At 40.8% G+C, this 23328-nt stretch overlaps 1 protein-coding gene across 1 annotated transcript in view; it reads left to right on the plus strand.

Moving 5' to 3' along the window:
- Nucleotides 1-23328, plus strand: part of LOC121436028 (leucine-rich repeat-containing protein 37A3-like) — an 84866-nt gene that overhangs the window by 33722 nt on the left and 27816 nt on the right. Inside the window, exons 6-7 of the mRNA XM_041635604.1 lie at nt 18356-18427; nt 20512-20586. Coding sequence (XP_041491538.1) covers nt 18356-18427; nt 20512-20586 — 147 coding nt within the window. The remainder of the gene's footprint in view (nt 1-18355; nt 18428-20511; nt 20587-23328) is intronic.

Genomic DNA, 23328 nt, shown 5'->3' on the forward strand with positions numbered 1-23328 from the left:
GCCTGGAGGAGTAGGCTTTGGAGGGCAGTGAGAACCAGAGTGGCAGCACAGCTTTCCCGAGTGAAAGGAAGCCTAGATTACCAAACTGAAACAGCAAGAGGAGGATTTGGGAAAAGAAATTTTTAGGAACGAGGAAGTAGAGCCATTGAGACCCTGGAATGTGGGTCTGCAGGCCCAAAGAGCCAGAGCCATGTGGAGAACATGGCAGGCCAGAACCCAAACTGTGGGCATCCCAGGCTGTTGGGGGGAGGGAACGGAAGTGCAAAGCTCAATAATCCTGGGTGAATTTGGGTAAATTTTACAGCAGCTGGGGATTGGTTTTAGACTCGGCACTGCCCGCTTCCAAGCCTCTGCCAAAAACTGAAGACCATGGTAGGGATTCCGCCATGATATCCTGGGGCCAAATGGTGGTCGGGTGTCACTGTGTAGAATATCTCCTGCACAAAAGAACCTCAAGGGGCAGGGACTGTCCCTGCTCTGGAACACGCCAGTTACCTGGGTGTTGCAGTGACCTTGGCAGGTAATCTGTAAGTCTTTGGCCTAGAAGGGGCCAAAAAGACTCAGAAGAGATCCTAGATCTCTTAGAGGCTTTTGGTTTAGAAATGGGTGACTTACTGAGCCAAAGTCAGTTTGGTGTGGCAGAGGCAGGGAGTAACAGGGAGAGAAGCTCCTCATGACCACATGCCCTCGAAAAGATTCAACTCTACTGGACTCAGCACCAGATAAGAAATATTTTGAAATCCCCAGTAGTGGGTTTCTCTGCTGGTCCACTAAGCCAAATCAAGACGAGTTGATAAAACCAGGTTTGATCCTAGCAAAGCAACTCCTGAGTAATTCTCGGGGGAAGAAAGCAGGAGAGAAATCACACCACTGCTCCCAAGGAGGGGCCTTAAATACCCTGTAGGTGCAATCTTTGAGCAGCTTCAGGGGCAGAACTGCTGACGGTGGGCTTTCTGAGGGTAAGGTCTGGAGCGAGATGGAGCCAAAGTGGAGTCCCCAGCTAAACACCTTCTACCTGTGCAGAACTCCAAGGTCAGCCAGGGGTGAGCTTCCTTGGGTATTCTTGGGTTGTTTTCTACCTGGGCTTAGGCATACGCACGTGTGCATGTGCCAGAGTCAGCTCCAGTTGGGTGCAGGTCTCAAAGAGAGGTGTGGAGTTGACAAGGGGAAGGAAGAGACTGACGTAATCTGAGGGTGAATCAGGATGGCTGCCTGCTTATTGAATAAAGGCCACACCTTTTATACTCTATAATTGTACAATATAGAGTTTAGCCACAGTCAAGATTCTATGTCCTATGACTCAAGTATTTTGTATCTACAGCAATAAGGTCTGTGTGTGTGTGTGTGTGTGTGTGTGTGTGTGTGTGTGCGCGCGCGCGCACGCTCGCGTGTGTGTGTTTCTGGTTTTTTTTAATATTTATTTATTTATTTTGTATACAGCATTCTGTCTGTGTGTATGCCTACAGGCCAGAAGAGGGCACCAGACCCCATTACAGATGGTTGTGAGCCACCATGTGGTTGTTGGGAATTGAACTCAGGACCTTTGGAAAAGCAGGCAATGCTCTTAACCTCTGAGCCATCTCTCCAGCCCCGTGTTTCTGGTTTTTTTTTTAATTGATTTTTATTGAGCTCTACATTTTTCTCTGCTCCCCTTCCTGCCTCTCCCCTCCCCTTCAACCCTCTCCCAAGGTCCCCATGATCCCAGTTTACTCAGAAGATCTTGTCTTTTTCTACTTACCATGTAAATTAGATCCATGTATGTCTCTCTTAGTGTCCTCATTGTTGTCTAGGTTCTCTGGGATTGTAGACTGGTTTTCTTCTTTTATGTTTAAAACCACTTATGAGTGAGTACATATGATAATTGTCTTTCTCAGTCTGGGTTACCTCACTCAAAATGATGTTTTCTAACTCCATCCATTTGCCTGCAAATTTCAAGATGTCATTTTTTTCTGATGTGTAGTACTCCATTGTGTAAATGTACCACATTTTCCTTATCCAGTCTTTGGTTGAGGGGCATTTAGGTTGCTTCCATGTTCTGGCTATGATAAACAATGCTGCTATGAACATAGTTGAGAACATGTCCTTGTGGCACGTTGAGAATCCTTTAGATATATACTCCAAAGTGGTATTGCTTGGTCTTGAGGAAGGTTGTTTGTTTATTTTCTGAGAAATCGCCACACTGACATCCAAAGGAGTTGTACCAGCTTGCACTCTCACCAGCAATGCAGGAGTGTTCCCTTTACCCCACAACCTCTCCAGCATAAGTTGTCATCAGTGTTTTTGATCTTGGCCATTCTTACAGGTATAAGATGTAATCTCAGAGTTGTTTTGATTTGCATTTCTCTGATGACTAAGGATGTTGAGCATTTTCTTAAGTGTCTTTCAGTCATTTTAGATTCTTCTGTTGAGAGTTCTCTGTTTAAGTCTGTACTCCATTTTTTATTGGTTTGTTTGTTCTTTTGATGCCCGATTTCTTGAGTTCTTGTATATTTTGGAGATCAGACCTCTGTCTGATGTAGGGTTAGTGAAGATCTTTTCCTATTCTGTAGGCTGTCGTTTTGTCTTGTTGACTGTGTCCTTTTTTTACAGAAGCTTTTCAGTTTCAAGAGGTCCCATTTATTAATTATTTCTCTCAGTGTCTGTGCTACTGGGGTTATATTTAAGAAGTGGTTTCCTGTGTCAATGTGTTCAAGTGTACTTCCCACTTTCTCTTCTATGAGGTTCAGTGTGGCTGGGTTTTTGTTGAGGTCTTTGATCCATTTGGACTTGAGTTTTGTACATGGTGATAGATATGGGTCTATTTTCATTCTTCTACATGTTGATATCCAGTTATGCCAGCACCAATTGTTAAATATGCTTTCTTTTTTCCATTTGGTATTTTTTGCTTCTTTATCAAAAATCAGGTGTTTGAAGGTGTGTGGATTAATATCCGGGTCTTCTATTCAGTTCCATTAATCCACCTATCTGTTTTTATGCCAATACCAGGCTGTTTTCAGTACTGTAGCTCTGTTATAGAGTTTAGAGTCACAGATTGTGATGCCTCCAGGAATTCTTTCATTGTACAGGACTGTTTTGGCTGTCTTGAGTTTTTTGCTTTTCCATATGAAGTTGAGTGCCATTCTTTTGAGGTCTGTGAAGAATGTTTCTGGAATTTTGCTGGGCATTGCATTGAATCTGTAGATTGCTTTTGGTAAGATTGCCATTTTTATTTTTACTATGTTAATTCTGCCTACCCAAGAGCATGGGAGAGATTTCCATTTTCTGATGTCTTCAATTTCTTTTTTCAAAGATTTAAAGTTCTTGTCATGCAAGTTTTCCACTTGTTAGAGTTACTCTGAGATATTTTATGCTGTTTATGGCTATTGTGAAGCGCGATGTCTCTCTGATTTCTTTCTCAGCCCATTTATTTTCTGTGTACAGGAGGGCTACTGATTTTTTGAGTTAATCTTGTATCCTGCTACATTACTGAAAGTGTTTATGAGTTGTAGAAGTTCCTTGGTTCAATTTTTGGGGTTGCTTACATAAACTATCAGATCATCAGCAAATCACAATAAGGTCTATGATCAAGTTCTAGAGGTGTAATGAACATGGAAACAGATCCCTCTGAATGAGTAAAAAAAGGGGGGGGGATCTGTAGTATAGGCAAAGTTGGAAATCTATAGTATAAGTATAATATAGAAAATCGGAAATTAAGTAAGAAAACTGTGAAGTAGAAAATTATTAAGGAGAAATATTAAGAGAACATTTTGCTCACTTGGAGGCTGCCATACCCATCTGGCCCTGCCAGAGGGGAAGGCTGCACCCAGTAACCTTGGTAACAAAGTAATCTTGCCACATGAGAAGGACCCCACCCTTGTCTGTCCAGTCAGTACTGATAGCCTAGGACATCTGGTATCAGAAGGATTGGACGGGAGACGGTTTCAACTGGTGTAAAAAGAGAGGCAGAAGCAAGGCAGTTATCTCACCATCACTATGCCCTTGACAAGCCTCTGAGCCTTGTAGTGAGATTCTCTGAATGCCTGGCCTCCTGAGAGCAGATCCTTGGAGCGTCCGCCATGCTGGAGTTGCAGCCTGAGCTGCTGCCCGCGCCCCACCATGAGCGGAAAGCGCTGCCTTCCTAGTCGCTGCCGCTTCAGCTGCTGCTGCCACGCACTTCCAGCCTGGGCTGTAGTCTCCCAGGCCGGGCCCCCCCGAGCTTGGGCCTCTTCGGACCTGGACGCAGAGCATCTGTTACAGAACATCCAGACCACACAGCCTATGCAGTCAAGAGTGGAGCTTCGCTGTCAAGCACCCAGTGTAGTAGGGCATCCAGCCTGAGTAAACCCAAAAGTCCTTTTTAGGGCTGAAGAACCCTCGCAGAGGATATCAGGTTGTATGATGCTATTTACACTCAAGTATGGAACTTCATAAATCTGAGATTAATAGAAGAGCACAGATGTATTAATGCGTGTGTTTAGTGTGTGAAATGTTAAAGAGATATGAATAATTGGTAAAGATTAGGAAATGTTAATTGATAACTTGTATTAAGATTAAGAAGTGTTTTATGGATAATTGATAAGCCGGATGGAGGTTAGGAATTATTTTTATGTATTAGAATTAGTAGGGTTAATAATTGTGATATTGAATTGTGTATTGCCTATCGCGGACCTCCCATGCGTACTAAGAGTGTGAACCTCTTAAAGCATTGGATATAGAAGCTATTATTAAAGAATCATTATAAAGACAATTCTCTTGCTTGGTCTGGTTACTCATCGCTCTCTGGGGAGAAAGGCACTGAATCCTCATAGCACTACCCATAAAAGAACCTTGAGCTGAAACCCAACAGCTTGCAACAGTCAAGAGGGTAACCAATAGCACTGACAATGACCTGTAATACTTGGGAGGTGGTCTGTGGGACTTCATGGACCAACAACTTGAAAAGCAGTAACCCATACCAGGTATACTGAACTTTTTGATAGCATATGTTGTCTGAAGGATGCATTATTTCCTTATTATAAGGTGACTCCATTTAAACATATCATCATATATGTTTTATTCAACTCCTCCTCTACAGTCTTAGTTTATGCACTCTCCCCCAGCTCTGAGTGTTCTTTTATAAAAATCTCACTGAGTCCACTTAATGCTGCCTGTATTTGCATGACATGAGTGTAGGACCATCTACTGGAGCATTGGTAGTCTTTCAGGACCTACATCTCTGAAGAAAACTCAGAGTATTTATTTTAGAAAATGTATATATTTTTAGGAAGCTTCTATAGTGGTAAGTTTCCATGGGGCATTTCAAAGGTCTTTAGTATTAGTTATCCCTCCCTATATGTAATGTCCCCACATTGAGAAGCAGCTGTCAGGGCCCCACATTGGAGCAATATCTGTCAGGTTCTGGCCTCAACAGAGTTTGCACATTTCAGGGTAGGGGTATGTAGATTAGAAAAATTAGGTAGGAGGAACAGAGATATGAAAGAAATACAGAGATATAGAATAGAACCAGGAGGGAAATCCAGTGAGTACTGAATATGCCTGCATTTATTTTGCATATTCTTATATACCACAATTCAAAAATGGGGGGAAGAAGGCAAAAGATTGCTTTAGCGTAATACATTAAACAAACAGAGCAATTATTGCTTGAATAATTGAAACATCAAGCAAAACTATCCTTTAGTTAAGTAGTATTCTATTGCTTATGCAGGACATATAACAACCACACCGTAGACCACGCATTCTGTAGGCAGCCATTCCTGGGACAAACCTTCTGTCATATCCTTACAGGAGCAAGAATAGACTTGAATTCTCTGACCTTTGGTCAAGGTGATCCACCTCTTTGGGCCATCTTAGTATTCAAACACCAGGTAACCACACCCTAGGTCAGGATCTCTTGTTTGTAGCCACTCCTTACATCAGACTTGTTGTCGATAACTTTGAGAGAGCAAGAGTAGACTTAAGCTCTCTGACCTTCAGTCAAGTCCCATTTCTGTGGACCCCCGTACCTGTACCTCCTATCTACCCCGCCTTTCCTCCCTGAAGGCCATGCAGTCTTTCCTCTTGCATTCTTCTTTCTCCTTGCATTTCATCATCTGCATTCTATCTCTGTCCCACCATCCTCATGGCCCTTTACTCATCCCTACCCTCCCTGGGTGCTCCTATTTATTTACACACACATATCGAATTATTCAAGCTAACATAAATATATGATAGAAAACATGTGATATTTTTCTGTGTCTAGGTTGCCTCACTTAGAATGACTATATCTCTCCCAATTTATATTTAAATTTCATTTTTCTTTATAGCTGAATAGTAGTCTTTTGCATACATGAACTACATGGCATTATCCATTCATCCACTGGTAGACATCTAGGCTATTTGTATTCCTGGCCATTGTGAAAAAAAGGGAATGCAAGTATCTCTATAATATGATATAGAGTTCTTTGAGACTTTGCCAAGGAGTGGTATCATGTATGCAATAGAACCATCTCCAGTTGTTTGTTTGTTTGTTTTGAGGAATACCCCACTGATTTTCATAGCACACCAGTCTGTACTCCCGTGGGCTGTTTGTTGCCCCTGAGCTAGAGAATGAGGAATGATCCGGAACAAGTTAAAACCACACTTTGTGTTGCTGTCACAGAGATTGGGTTGACTTTTCTGAATAAATAAATTGCTTAGTGTGATGAGCCTTTGATTAAATTTCCAGAGATCTGACAAAGGTAGTTCTGACTTTTTTTTTCAACAATTCATGATTTCATAGAGGAATGAATTCTCATATCCTTACCTCACTATTTTCATTGCTGTCATCATGTTGTCATAGCTTTTAGTCTCTAACGTCTCAATGACAATGGGGTAATTAGGTATTAGTCACAGAAATGATTAGGGAAAAGAAAACTATACTTATTATAGAGGCTGTTATGGTGAATCGCTGTGGTTCCCTGAGGGGCACAGCAGCAGAAATGCTGCTGGTCCCAAGTGGCAGCAGTGGGCAGCCAGTCCCAGGCAGGGAGCCACGCAGCAGGTGAAAGACAGAGACCTATTAGGCACATCATGCAGAATGAGATTAGATATTTATTTTGTGGGTTATGAAAGGGGAGGGGAAAGGGGAAACGGAGAAGGGGGAAGAGCAGAGAGAGAGAGAGAACTGAAGAGGGGAAGAGGAGAAGGGAAAAGGGAGAGAGACAGAAGCTGCCTCTTTAGGAGAGAGATGGAAAAAGGAAGGAGCTCAGGCTGGAAGCTGAAGGAAGATCCTCAGGAGAGGGAGTGGGTGGGGTTTGTCTCTTAAAGAGACAGGACAGCCCATTACAGAGGTGTTCTCAGATAAGCACAGAAAGTTAAAACCACTATTTCGAAGCCAACCATGACAATGCTCATGTCTATAATCCCAGCATATGAGATTTAAATCAGGAGGATCAGAGTTTCAAGGCCATCCTGATCTGCGTAATGAGTTCTAGTTTGAGACTAAGCTGATCTACATGAGAATCTGCCTCAAAAAAAAAGCAAAACAAAAATTATTTCTAAGTCATTATTTGATACAATTAATACACACTTAAATAAAGAATTTTTTAAAGTTTTCCATATTAAGTCCTCTGAAAATCGGTGTTAAATTACAGCTCTCTTAAATTTCTTCTAATAAGTTAAGCACAATATTTGGTGTCAGAACTGACTTCAGATTCCTACCTTACTATTTATGATCTTAGGACAAGTTACAGAGCCTCTGTGCCTTGTTTCCTCATAGGTAAATGAACCAATTATAACCTTGACCACTTAAGATATTATTAGAATTAAATGTAAAAACAGTGATGATAGATGTCTGGAAGCACATGAATTTTTAATACAATATTTTTTTTCAGAATTTTATATAGTGTGTTTAATGATATTCACCTTCTCCTCTTCCAGCTCCTCCCAGATTCACTCCTGATTTCATGTCCTCTTTTTTAAAATGCTCAGTCATTGTGATGATTTGAAAGGAATGTCCCTCATAGTCTTCGTGATTTGAATACATGTTCCGCGGTTGGTGCCATTTGAGGAGGTTTAAGAAGTGTGAGCCTTGTTTTTAAAAGTTATGTCACTTTGAAAGTTTAAAGACTTGTACCATTTCTAGTTTGCTTTCTCTGCTTCCTGTGGTTGAAAATGTGAGCCCTGAGCTTCCTACTCCCACTGCCATGCCTGTGCTCTACCATCATGGACTTCCAACTTTCTGGAACTCTAAGTCCAAAGAAACTCTCTTTTTCTGTATGTTGTTTTGGCTATAGTGTTTTAATTTTTTTTTTGATTTTTTTTATTGAAAAAATTTCCACCTCCTCCCCGCCTCCCATTTCCCTCGCCCTCCCCCTACTCCTCTCCCCCTCCCTCTCTAGTCCAAAGAGCAGTCAGGGTTCCCTGCCATGTGGAAAGTCCAAGGTCCTCCCCCCTCCATCCAGGTCTGTAGTGAGGAGCTGCAGGCAGGCCTGCTTTTTGTCCCACCAGGCTCCCACATGGTTAGCTTTACACCCGAAATAACAACACACAAACTGTATTCATTTAAACACTGCCTGGTCCCATTATATCTAGCCTCTTCTTGGCTAACTCTCATATCTTGCCTAGCCCATATTTAGTGATCTGTGTAGCACCAGTCTTACCGGGAAAGATTCAGCATGTCTGACCTGGCGGCTTGCTTCATCGTGGCTGCCCTGGAGAGGAGAGGCATGGCGTCTGCCTAACTTCCTCTCTTCCCAGCATTCTGTTCTGTTTACTCCACCCACCAATGTTCTAACCTATCAGGCCAAGCAGTTTCTTTATTAATTAACCAATGAAATCAACAGATTGATATATGACACTCCCATATTACAGGTCTAGGAAGGTGAGCATCCAAACAGGCTAGGCTCCCACAAAGCCAGTACATGCAGTAGGATCAAAACCCATTGCCATTGTCCTTGGCTTCTCATCAGCCCTCATTGTCTGCCATGTTCAGAGAGTCCGGTTTTATCCCATGCTCTTATAGTCCCAGTTCAGCTGGCCTTGATGAGCTCCCAATAGATCAGCCCCTCTGTCTCAGCAGGTGGGTACACCCTCGCGGTCCTGACTTCCTTGCTCATGTTCTCCCTCCTTCTGCTCCTCATTTGGACCTTGAGAGCTCAGTCTGGTGCTCCAATGTGGGTCTCTGTCTCTATCTCCATCCATCGCCAGATGAAGGTTCCACTGATGGCTCTTCTGGTACCGAGATCAGGTCTCCTTGCTGGCCAGGTAACTTGCAAACAAAAGGCCTACCTTGCTTGCTGCAGGAAGGCTATTGAATCAAAGGGACTCCCTCAACCCGGTTGCACTCACGACTTGGTCCCAGCACCCAAACAGGCTGAGCTGGTGGATGTTCCTATAGTGTTTTATCACAGCAATATAACTACACCCATTGTGCCCATGAATTCTCAGTTGTAGAAACATCACCGGAGTGTGGTTGTCCTATGAAGAATCTCACTCTGGAAAGTTCCAGAAATATTTACCTGTCCACTTCTCCTCAGTTATGGGTGTCTCTTACTTTGAAGAGACATCATGACCATGACATGTCTTATAAAGCAAAACGTTTAACTGGGGCTGGATCACATTTCAGAGGTTTAGCCTATTATCAATATGGTGGGAAACAAGGCGGCACACAGCCAGACATGGTGCTATAGAGGTAGCTGAAAGTTCTACATCTGGATTGGCAGATGGCAGGAAGAGAGTATGAGCCACTGGCCCATCTTGGGCCTACAGACCTAGCATATCTGACAGACTTTTCTGTGAAGCAGGACGTTCTACAGGGCTGTCCCTCTGTGTCTTGTCAGAGGTCAGCAGTCCTTTCCTTTGTGTCCTCTTTGTCCAGTTTGAATAGCGTTCTGTCAGTAGTCAAGGCAAGGGCACTTTCTAGCCTGGTGGCTTACTTTTGCCACACAGAAAGTAAACTCCATGTGGAGTTTCTTCGATGTCCGTCATCTTCTCTGAAGTAGATTGGTGCTGCCAAGGGCAGACATGTCTCACTATCATAAAAAAGAAATAATAAACCAATGTTATCTTAAATGCCATATTCTGTAGATCTCTGAAGTGTTTGAAGATGACCTGTCTATCTAAAGTATCTCTGTTTGACCCTGAAAACATACCTAATATGACTGTAAGTTTGATTGTAATGACTACTATTAACTTACATTTCTTTATATCCTAATTAGTTGGTAATGATAACTTTCAAGTACTAGAAATTTGCATTATATTGCTAAATGAGCTGTATAGGTACAATGCCTTGAACATGATTAGAAATGTATGTACAGTATGTTCTAACAAAATTAATCTCAAATTTGTATCAATGTGCAAAGATCTATATCAATGCAAAATATTTAAAATAAGTAGTTGCTTTCTTTTGGTTTAAAAGTAGACTTAATAATCTACCTTTTTATTATTTCTCTGTTCCCTTTTTTTTCTTTCTGAGTAGACTCAGAAATATACCTTTATATCCTATTGTATCTATATTCCCTTTTTTTCTTTTTAGAGTAGATTCAGTAATATACCTTTATATCCTATCATATCTATATCCCTCTGTTTCTTTTTAGAATGAGGTCCCTGAATCTGTTCTCCTTTGTTCAGCTTTTTTCATGACCATTACCAGTAACAACTTGTAGCCAATTCCCCTAAACAATGATAAATATCCATAACCCAATGACACACTAAAACTACCCATCCCACCTCTTGGGAATGTGGGTGTCATGTTCTTAAAGTTACTTCCTGCTGTCTGGGGGCAGCAACATCTTTAGGGGATCCTGAAAAGAAAATTTGGATTAGTTGTGACGTCCTGGGAGACATAATTGTATCATTTGTTGTCTAGTCTTTGTAATGGGAAAGTGCACGGCTTATCTCAAGTTCTAGCTAGAGTAGACTGCAAGGTTGAGTCATTTCAGTTAACCGCCTCCAAATTGTCCTGAGTAATTTGTAATTCAAAGCCAATCTTAAGGTAGTGGTTTTCAGCCTAGTGAGGTTATCATAGTCCTAGTGGAATCATTATTGTGGTGCCCCATCATCCTTTTAGAGACTTCAAAGCTCACTGTTATGCATAGTCTTAGTTCACTGCAGAAAATTTAAATATTTTAAATGTCATGTGCAGCAGATCTCAGATTAAAGGATCAATATTTGTTATGTACATCTAGAGTACAAAACTTAATTCCTACTTACCGGAGAGTGACTCAAACCTGAAATCATGTACAGGAAGGTAAATAAAATATTTTTTTTAGACCTAGTACTCTATGTGACCATTAATATCATGACAAAAGTATGTGTTTGTGTATATATATATATATACACACACACATATATATATAATATAAAATTTGAGATAATATTTATACCTTAAAAAGCTGTTAAAGATTTAAAATAAAACCAAAATATTATGAGAGTAGTGGCAATAAAATAGTCCCTAAATGATGGGGGAGAGTCTTCTGGCTTGTGTTAATTTCATTGGTTAAATAAAGAGACTGCCTTGGCCCTTTAATAGGACATAAAATTAGGTAGGCGGAGTAAACAGAACAGAATGCTGGGAGAAAGAAGCTGAGTCAAGGAGTCACCATGATTCTCCCACTCCAGACAGACGCAGGTTAAGATCTTTCCTGGTAAGCCAGCTCATGGAGCTACACAGATTATTAGAAATTGGTTAGATCGATATGTAAGAGCTAGCCAATAAGAAACTGGAACTCATGGGCCAGGCAGTGTTTAAAAGAATACAGTTTCCATGTAATTATTTCGGGTAAAGCTAGCCGTGCGGGCGGCTGGGTGCCGGGGATGCAGCCCGGCGCTCTTAATACTACACCTAAATTTTAGTTTTTCTTCTTTCCCTTATCAGGTGACTCTTCTGATATGATACAGAGATTTGGAATTTTACTTTAACAAGCATGCTTGAGTTTAGAGAAGGAGAGAGTCACACTCCAACTCCAAAGCTAGCTTTAATTTCAGTTGGACTGGGACTACAAAAAGAACATTTGTATCATATGCTTATAGAGAACAGCAAAAACAAATGTTTAGGAAGATTTGTGAAATTTTATCCAGTTGGAGATGTGATATGCTAATAGGCCAATTTACTTTTGTTCTTTGGAAATATTTTCTAGATGATTTATCCTTTTTCTTCGGTTGTCTCATATGTCTTGTGGTCTTCAGATTCCTTAGCTGGATGCCTTCATTCTCCTGAAAGACAAAAACAAAATCCTGCCCCAACCATAACTTTGAGGAGTTATATCTGATCAAATGAAAAGCATTTGTTAGTTGTATAGGTTAGTATAGATTGAATGCTAATGCTGTTTGATGAATTATGACTTCTTCTAATTAAGGGGTCTCTCTTGTTCAAATCTAATCTTTATAATATTTATTTTATGGTTGCTCCTGAACTTTTTGTTCTTACTTCTATAGTGGGTTTATCATTCAGGACAGTATCTTTTTCCTTTTTTTCCCCAATAGGCATTAGGTTCTTTAATTGCTCTGGGAAGCGGTTTCCTCCATGATGACAGGAAATGATTGCATAGAATTTTGCATAGGGGCCTGTTAGAGGCCGCTCAAGGCGTTTCCCTATGGCAAAAGTTTACCTTGACTGTTCCTTGCTGATCTACATGCCTGCCTTTGCCACACCTTCTGCATAATCCATAAGGGAGGGGAATTCTGTTTGGATCATGCTTAGAAAAAACATTGTTTCTAGGAACTCCCTGTTTACAGTCCCTTTTTAGGTGACATTATGAGATGCAATATTGATTATATCTCAGATCCATTCCTCCAAGAGTGCTGATTTTACCTTAACAGTCTAATTAGCATTTTGCATTATGCATTAGCATTTTCAAAAGCCAGATTCAATTATTTGTCTAGCTTCTGAATATGCTATCATTCTATTTACTGTAACTTTAGTAAATGACTCAATTTTCTTTCCTATTTCTCCAATTCTGTCCCAAGCATTCAAAACCACTGTATGGCATAAAGCTAAGGTGTGGTCATCATATAGAGATTGCCTTTCTCCATTAGCATAATCCCCCTCTCTAAAAAGTTGGTCTTGGGAGATTTCCATACCTCTAGCCCTACTTTGTTGTTCAATGGTCTTAGTCTCATTTTTCTACTGGATCCTCCATTGTAACTGAGGACCAGGATGTCCTGGACCTCCCTCTGTAGACCAGGCTGTCCTTGAACTCACAGAGATCTGCCTGCCTATGCCTCCCAAGTGCTGGGATTAAAGGTGTGTGCCACCATACCTTGAATTTACAGAGATCTGTCTACTTTTGCCTCCCAAGCATTGAGATTAAAGGTGTGTGCCACCATGCCTTGAACTCACAGAGGTCTGCCTGCCTCTTTCTTCCAAGTGTTGGGATGGATTAAAGGTGTGTGCCACCACACCCAACTACTCTCTTTTATTTTAAGGATTTCAACCTTTTTTTTCCTCCCAAGCCTGTATATATTTTTTAAACACACTGTAAACCATTTAGAGGTTTTCTTTGTCTTTGAGTCTATCTTTACTGTATCTCTCTCTTTTACTGACTATGTGAGTCTTTAATTTGCTAAGCAATATGGAGAGGATTAAAGCCGTGGCTTTGACGGCTGAATCCAGCCCATTCCTTAGCTTTCTGAGATTCCAACCTCATGACAGAGGTACCAGCTGTAGCCATGTTTATTGCCACAACTCTATGGTATTTCAAGGTCCCTGCCAACAAGCAAGCTGTAGCAGTATGCTCACTGACCATACTCAAATGCTCTGTAGGTGAACCTCCTGCCTGAAAGAGTCAGAGTTTGCACTGGCAGGATGGCCCAGAAAGCCAGCATTTTTAAAAGCATAGCTTTTTTCCTGCTATGGCTGAAAACCAAAAAGCATGCAGTCAGCTTTTCATCAACACCATTTAAGTGTTTTGTGGCAGGACCTCTTAAAAGAACTGCAAGGTTTTACAGCTAAAGCTGAGTCAGGAAGCCTCTCTTAAATGAGCGTGCTTGCCTCTAGTGAGCAGAGCCCAGCCAAGAGAGTACTGCTATCAATAAGCCACGCTTAACACTTCTTATTTTATGTCTAGAATTAGTTCCCCAGCTCTCTCAGGCTTTATGTGGATGCAGTTGTCCGTGTGGGTGCCATTTGTTGACTGAGTTTTCTGTTCTACCTGGTTCCTGCAGTTGTTAAGTCCCAAAGAAATCACACAGAGGTCTACATTAACTATAAACTGATTGGCCCATTAGGTCAGGCTTCTTATTAGCTCCTAATTTACATTAGCCCATTATTCTTGTCTATGCTGGCCACGTGGCTCAGTACCTTATTCAGTGAGGCAGTCACATCTTGCTCTTCCTGTGGCTGGGATAGGACTGCCGAACAAGCTTTCCTCTTCCCAGAATTCTCCTGTTCTTGTTGCCCTGCCTCTCCTTCCTGCCTGGTTGTCCTACCTATACTTCCTGCCTGGCTATTGGCCAATCAGCGTTTATTTAAAATATAATTGACAGAATACAGACCTTTGTTCCACACTACTTCCCCCTCGTTTTTTTTTTAAAACAAGAACTCTGAATCTGATATCCTTTGTTTAGCTTTTCTCCTGACTATTAACCATAACAACTGTAACCAACATTCTAAACAAATGAAAATATCCATAGTCCATTTTTTGGGAATATGGGTGGTTCTTGTTTTTAACAGCTGGATTTGGATTTTTTAAATTTTTCTGGTGAGACACATTCTCCACAGTAACTGGGAATGACTGAACCATGTTCATCACTGGGGGCCTGCAAGAGGCTCCCCATGGCGTTTCTCAATTGGAATCGGGTTGCCTTGTCTGTCTTTTGTTGACCTACATTCATTGATCCAATGTCGGCCTTTGTTACACCTCCTACATATATCTGAAGGCTGAGTCCTATTTCTGCCATTTCCAGAGGAGACATTATTCCTAGGAATCCCTTGTCTACAATCTCTTCTCAGATGTCCCATTCTACCACAATTAAAACATTTGATATTTTGATGTCTTCTCTTATCACTGGAAATTGCTTTTCCTTCCTGAGCTTCAGTACCATAGTCTACTGTCTCGACATTCATTTTATGCAAGACCCATTCATCCATGGGTGCTGATCTGATCTTTAAAGGCTTAAGGATCCTTTTGCATTCTACGTTGGCATTTTCATAAGCCAAAGACTCAATTGGTATATGTCTAGCTTCTGGACCAGTTACCCCTATCTGTACAGCCCTAATTGGTCTTTGTAAAAAGTCACTAAAAGTTTCTCTCTGACCCTGTTTAACCCTAAGATATGATTCAATTCTCTTTGTTGGTTCCTAAATCCTGTCTCAAGACTTTCAAGATGCTGTGCTACATAGGGACAGGTGTGTTCATCAAAAAGAGTTTGATCCTGAGATTCAGAGTAAAGTTCCTCTCCTAGAATTTGATCTAGGGAAATCTCAAATCCTTTTGTTTTTTCCTGTTGTTCTAAAATTCTAGCTTCTTCCTTAACAAAGCACCTCCCAAGTAACTGCAGTCCATTTTCTAGAACTGCTAAGATTAACTGAGTCTAGTCTTGTGGCATTGCTTTGTTACTGGAAGCCCTCGTTTTGACCATTTCCCTAACAAAGGACAAATGTAGTCTATAAGTTACAATTGCTTATTTAATTTCCTTTTGATCAGTCATATGTATGGACTCCCATTAATATTCTTTGACAACCTTAGGGTACTTGGGGTCAGATACTCTTTCTGATGTTGTTATTGAAAAGGCATGCAGAACTCTAGGGAAGCTATCCTGAAGATTTTTATGTACTAATGAGGCTAAATTTTGTCTTTGTACCTTTTGTCCCTGGTCATCAAATTTGATGTTTGTCAATCTTTTCAAATATATTTACCACTGCCTTCTGTTATATCTGGATCTCCTGTCCAGTGCTCTGTTCTAATCCCCTCATTGAGGAGTCCAAGATATGAAATCTGTCCAGTAGAGATAATGTCTCATCCTTGCACATAATCTTTATAGGATGTATATTACCTTCCTGGAGAGACATTCTGTCAGTCAATCTGTCATACCCCTTCGACAGAGTCTGATTAATACATTCAACAGTGAAGGCATAAGTCACAAAAAATGCCACACCAGTTTGGAATTATGATTAATAGGGTGGTATTTATTTAAAGGGGAAAAAACTTACAGATCACTGTCCCAGGCAACAGCCCTCTACGCAACCAGGAAGGGAGTCTAGTCGCTGGTGGAGCAGGAAGTGAAGAGAGAGAGGAGAGGGAAGTGGCCGCTTTTTTAAATGGAGAGAGACCATGCCCCAATGGGCTGGTATCTCAGCAGCTATAGGCTGGAGGAGTGGGAGGACCTCCCGCAACACAACAGTACGAATTCTTTCAAGTAATGCTTTAGCACACACTGTCATTGATTGAGTTTTATGTGCCAAATCAGCTGTATCCTTCCCAGAGTGCTGAATTTTCCTTTGAATAAATTACTGTGAGTACCTTTTCTAAAAGTACCTCAATTGACTGAGTTTTGTTAGTTGAATTGTTTGTATCCTCTTTCAGAGTTCCAACCTCTTTTCTGAGAAGCTTGTATAAATCTGTAAAGACTGCTTTATTCCTAAAAGTGCCTCATTCTTAGCCCTATTGTCAAACCATATTTTTATGAAAAAGATATTGAAGACAAGACTAATACCCCGAGTCAAGAATAGTGATAATCATATAAGTCTTGTAAAACCTGTACATGGTATAAGAGGCTATTGAAATGTTGGAAGGTTGTCTGACATATTGACCTTTTAAATTATAAAGTTATAAATTATATTTCAATTTATAAATCTTACTTATGGTTGATTTTGAGCTGGAGTAGGTGCAATAACCATTACCTGCCAGTAGATGTCATGGGCCACCTACAAAACAAATCCAGCGGGACCTAGAAGTGCACTTGGAGACACGTGGCTAGTCTGAATATGATTTTATTAATCTAAGCTGAAAGATATGCTTAGATTAATAATAGTTCTTTAGTAGAAACCACAGACTGTGTGCGCTGATCGGTCAGCAGCCACAGACAAGGATAACAAGATAACAGAAGGCCCCTGGGAAAGCTGTATCCTGTCTGAGTTTCCACACAGTGCGTGGCAGCGGGACACAAGCACCAGGAAAAGCGTGCGGGGACTTGAAGCTGCTCCAAGGTGTGTAATGAGATAATATAAAGAACCATGGCTAATCTGTAACAAGAAAAGCTGCTGCTGCATAAGAATTCTATAACCAAATGAACTGCTGGCTCTGTGCTGGCTGAGCCGGGCTGAAGGAGGACTCAAGCCGAGCCGGGCTTGCTCTAAGCCCAGCGGTGTGTAGTCACAGCTGGGGGTTCTAAAACCAAACGTTCAGGTGCCAGATGATGACGGAAGTCACAAAATAATCCCATACCAGTTCAGAATAATGAATAATAAAAGGGTTATTTATTTAAGGGAAAACTTACAGATCACTGTCCTCGATAACAGTCCTCTGTGTGAACAAGAACAGAGTCTAGCAGCCAGAAGCAGGAGCCCAAAGCAAGAGAGACAGGGCACGCTTTACAGGTGCTTTTACCGTATCAGAGACCACATCCAAGTGCACTGGTATCTTAAGGGCTATTGGCTGAAGGAGCGGAATGTGTGCCCACAGCAGCCAGGGAAATAATCTCCCCACCCCCAAACTCCCTCTTACAAACATTTCCTCTCTTAACTGAATTAACTACAAATTACCTTATATTTCTAAAAATGGACAAGCATCTTGAATTGTGTAACACATTAAAATAGTTTCATACATTGAAAGGGTTTACTATCAATGTCATTGTTTATAGGATTTTTTTAAAAAAATATATTTATTTATTTTTTGTGTCTGAGTATTTTGCCTGCAGGTATGTCCTTGCAGACCATGCCCTCAGAAGTCAGAAGAGGGCATTGGATTCCTGAAATTAGAGTTATGGATGGTTATAAACCACTGTGCCAATGCTAGGACCTGAACCTGGGTCCTTTACAAGAGCAACCAGCACTTCTAACCACAGAGCCCTATCTCCAGCTCTTCATCCATAAGATTTTTGACCAAAAGAATTCGCTGGCATTTTTTCTTTGCAATCCACCTTTTTTTTCCTGTTTTTCTTCTGCTTGTCTTTAATGTTATACATATGAATAGTTTCCAAAGTATGGATGTTTATGGAGTCTAGGTGTGTCTGTGTATGGGTACATGTGTGCCAGAGCATGTGATTGCCATAACATTTATGTAGAGGTCAGGGGACAACTTGGTGAAGCCAGTGTTTTCCTTCCATCATGCAGGTCCTGGGATTGAACCTAAATAGTCAGGTTTGATGGCAATTGACCGGTCGAGTCATCTTGTTGTCCCACAAACCAATTTTAAAACTGTATAAATAGATTAATGCACATTGAAAATTATGGTAATTTCAATTGCTTTGTATTTTTCAGGATTCTTAACCGTAATCCTCTCACAATTGTTGAAGATCCCTACTTTTTTAAATTGCCAGCATTAAAATATCTGTAAGTATTATGATAGTCTTATAGTTTATGAGATGACTCCTATCCTTCTTTCTGATTTCCACTAGAAAGTATACCTTCTCATTTCTTATTAGTTATTTGATAATATCATACACTTTGTTTTGATCACATTCATCCCTTCCCCAACTCTTCCCAAATCTACACCCCTTCCCTACCCACCCAACTTTGTGTGCGTGACTTTTCCATGGAGCATGAACAACCTACCTGAGGCCACACTCTCAAAGCCTTCAGGGTACATACCCATATCAGAAAACTGAGGGGAAGAATCTGTACAGAGAATTAATCAGACATACAAGGGAAGTGCACTCAGTAGTCAAGCTGCTTTGCCCTTTCAGTCCTAGCCCAACAAATCAGACAGCTCCTCTATATGTCTTTGTAAACTTTAGATTGTTCTTCTGGTGTTTATTTTTTAAATCAAAAAACGATTAGCAAGGCATCTGGTCTAACATAAAGTTATTTTATAGCTTTGTTTCTGCTAATGGTGCATACTAAAATCTTTGACTTGGTCATTTTGGCATTAAGATAATTAGAACCATCTTGGCTCCTGGGGAAATTTAGTTGTTTACCTTGATCATTAACCAGAGCTAAGATCTAAGTCAACTCTTTAAGTGGAACTCATATGCCTTGCTATGAAACATGTTCTTGTATGTATTTTTATTCATTAAAACTCTGTATAAGCTATCATCCTAATTGTCAGTTAGATAGTACAGTCTAGGGATATGTAATCTTCTTGACAATCCACAGGGAAAAATGCCCAGTAGATAAGGATATTTCCATAAGATAAATACACTACAATACAGGGAGTGTTGGTGGGGGTCTCTCCACATCTCCTCACACCATGCCAGATGCCAGGGAAAGATTGTAGTAGCAACATGTAAAGGCAGAACAGAAGCAAAAGACAGTCTGGAGTCTGTAACCTCGTAGCCATGCTTAGTGAGGTTCTCCCATCAAAGAGTTTTCCTCCTGGTGGGCTGACACCCTGAACTTCAGTTACCAACTAGTGCTCCTCTGACACTGGCCACTGGCACATGCTTATTCAAACTATCACACTGTGTGTGTGAGCTTCTATAGTAGTAGGTTCCCAAACAACTTTTTCAAAAGATCTTTAGCGTTAGTATTTCTCCCTGTATTCTATCCTCTACTTTGCTCATCAAAGGGTACTTTGTCGTAAAGATAAAAAGTCAGTTTTAGTTTTAACTTGATTATTTTTAAATGCTATTAAAGGGCTGGAGAGGTGTCTCATCAATTAAGAAGAGTGTCTGCTAGTCTTGCAGAGAACCTGAGTTTGATTTCCAGCACCCAAGGTGGCTGATCATAACTGCCTTTGTTTTTAACTCTGGAAGAATCCGATGCTTTTGGCTCTCATAGACACCTATACTCACGTACAGATTCCCCCCCATAGACTCATATACACACAATTTATAATAAACTGAATCCTTTCAAAAGTTACTAACAAAGAGAAGGATGAAGATAAGATAAATAATGGGCAAGACATTCAGCCTGGGGAAAACCAGTATTGAAGATCATAGAGAGATATGCAATGTAGATGAAGCTGGTATCTGTGGTCTAGACCTTTTGCTGCTCTATTTGAGGACTTGCATTTGAATCCTAACACCCATGTGGGTAGCTCACAATATACTATAACTCCAGCCCCAAGAGATCCAATCCCCTTTTCTGGCTTCCATGGCACCCCCATACATTCATGTGCACCTACTTAGATACACAGATACATATATGTACAAAATAAATTGATAAGAGAGATGAATATATCATCTCAGAAAGCAGAGAAACATATTTATATATATATAAAATAAAAGAACGTAAAATGTGAAGTAGTAGTTATATGGTAAATGCAATATGAAAATGAAAAGTAAGAAGATAGATTCTATTCAATGCCATCTCATTAAGTGGATGATATAAGTAGTACTAGATATAGTAGGCTCTATAGAAGTTTCTTCTCTGATGGGCTTACTTACTCCTGAGACAGATACTTTTATAGGAAAGCCAGAGTGTAAGTAACCACTTGTAATGAAAATGGCTCCTCATGAAATCTTTCTCTCCTTCAGAGACCTGGGGACAACACAAGTACAACTGACAATGCTTGGGAACATTCTCATGATGACCCTGCAACTGGAACATCTGTAAGGTTTATTTTCTTAGGATAACTTCACCTAGCTCTTTTAAATATTTGTTTTATGCTAGTTTTTTTGTCTTATCAATTTCTTGTCAGGATTGTTGAGATAAAAATTTCATGCAATTAAGTTCAAATCATAGTTAGCTAACTACTACTACAGAGCTTAGGTAACTATGCAAGCTCTATCATCCCCAAAAGACCCATCATGGGCAGTGAGATGGCTCAATGCATAATACTATGAAAGCCTGGTGACCTGAGTTTAATTCCTAGAACTACATTAAGGACGGAGAAAGTCAACTCAACAAGGATGCCTTCTTACCTCCACGAGTGCTCAAACAACACATGCACACATAACATAATAATAAAAGTTCAAAGGCCTCCTGTGCCTTTTTAGTCACTCCTCTCACCCTTTAATCCATCACTATTCTTATTTCTGAGCCTATAGTTTCTCTTTTCCAGAATGTCTCATAAAAGACATTTCATAGTGTGTGGCCATTTGTATCTGTCTTCTCTCACTGGGTGTGATTCTTAGTATATCTCGTCAGCAGTGCATGGCAGTTGTTCCATTCACTTAATTTTTCAGTTTTTCTTAAGGCATTTACCTGGATGGAGGGTGTATTCAGTTAGTAGAATGTTTGTCCAGCATCATGATGCCCTGGGTTTATATAAACCAGGCATGGTGGTAAATACCTGTCCTTCCCAGCACTTATGGAGAGGAAGCAAGAGAATAGCAGATTAAGGTGTCTTTGACTGCATAAGTAGTTTCTGACTAGCCTGGGATACATATGAGACCCTGTCTCAACAACAACAAAAAGTTGCCTTTCTACTAGCTGATAGCTAGTAATGTTTGTGTCCTTGTAATCTGATTTGCATTTACTTAATAATGGGTGCTGTGGACTGTCTAGTTGTACTCGGATATATCTTAGTGCTGGGTATTTAACTCTGTGTCCATACAGATGTTTTTGTTCTTGCTGAGCTTTGGTTTTAGTTTGTCTTTGAGACAGGGTCTCTTTTATATAAGCCAGGTTGCCTTTGAACTTGCTGCCATCCTGACTTTGCTCCTGAATTGTGTCTTCTCTGACTTTACAGGCTTTTGCCACCATACACATTTTTCTTTTACTAATAATCTCTTTTTCTTTATTTTGTATGCATGTATTTGTGTCTGTGAATGTGTGTGGTAAGTACATGCTGTGATACTCATGTGAAGATTCATAGACAACTTCCAAAAGTCTCCTTCCACCATGTAGGTTCTGAGTATTGCAAATGCCCTTAATCCATGGAGCCACCTTGCTGAGTGAGTTGTTTTCTTTACTCTGCATGCAAGTCCTTTCTTCCACGTATGTGTTTAGTAAGTTCCGTCTCTCTGGTATGCCTTGCATTTTCACTAATATGAAGAGCACATGTTTTTTAATTTTTATGTGTGATGAACTCTAGCAGTGTTTCTTCTGTAGCGTATGCTTTTTGGTGGCTTACACAAGAAATCTCTGTCTGAGTTACCCTCTGTTGGAACTGCAGCACAGGTGGGTAAGAATGGCATGGGGATAATAGTTTGGAGGATACCCAGCCTGGAAAGTCTTGCAGAGGGCAACCAAGTAGTCAGAGTTTTCTTCAGCAGCAAGCGTTGCCTCTCCCTCTCTTTCCAGCATGCCCTGGCCAGTGCTATACCCTGGCCCTTCACTGCAAAGGACCAGGCAGTGGCTACCTGCCTGGCATGATCTCTGCCTGTGACATTTTCCTCTTGGGTAAGGTAGCACAAGTCCCCCCATGGTTCTCTGGTTCTAGGGAGAAAATCTCCCAGGAGGTAGGCGACAGTTTTGCAAATGAGTTTTCTAAAGATTCAGTGGAAGCTGCTCCAGATTCAATTAACAATATGCTCATGGTCAGGTGATGCACTGTGTATGCCTTCTCCAGCCTGATAAGAACCATGTGGGGCTTCTTTAACACCCCACTCAGATGCCTGAAGAATCACTACGAAGCAGTGTCCATGGAGATGTGCTTACAGAGAAATGCAGGTTTTTGAGGAAGATGAGAAGGACCTGGAGCAGAAGTGTCAGCACTACAGCCACCCCGTGTGACAAGAGATGGCACTTCATCCTGGTGATTCCAAAGAGGAGCACACTGCAGGCAGGAAAGAAAGTAGCAAGAGCAGAAAACACAGCAGCAACAGTAGAATCCCAGTGCATCCCAAAGGACTCATGGCATTCAGTATCCACCTCTGAAGATAAGGACAATGAGTCAGTGCAGGAATATGGTGACCCAACCTGAAACACCAGTGACTGTTTATATTAAAGTGACATTTTAGACATTAAAATCCCTGTCTTTTTTGGTAGAGCTGCATTTTGAACCCACCAACTATTTCACAAGTTCTCTGGTGCCAAAAAACAAAAACAAAAAACAAAACAGAAAAAAAACCCCATGAATGCTGAAATCAGAGCCAAAATAATGGCTGGCCCCTTTTCCTTTGGATGTTCTGAATTCATGTACTATCACAGGTATATAACTGACTTGAAAAAGGAAACAAAATGTTATAATAAAATGATTAAGAAAAAAAGTGTAAGGGGAAATGAGTGACTACTTGCTCACTAACCAAGTGCTCCAAGAGTCCTTTCTTCACTGCTTTGATCCACTGAACGCATCTGAAAGCAGAGAACACTGGGCAGGGACTCTCATCCCATCGCCTCTGGAACTGGAGTTAGACCCTTCCATGAGCAGAAAACAGTAGACTATGGCCATATTGTTCTTACTTTGT

This window comes from Microtus oregoni, unplaced genomic scaffold (assembly GCF_018167655.1).
Source record: "Microtus oregoni isolate MIOR12 unplaced genomic scaffold, Mior012 000048F_ref0000485, whole genome shotgun sequence".
Lineage (NCBI taxonomy): Eukaryota > Metazoa > Chordata > Mammalia > Rodentia > Cricetidae > Microtus > Microtus oregoni.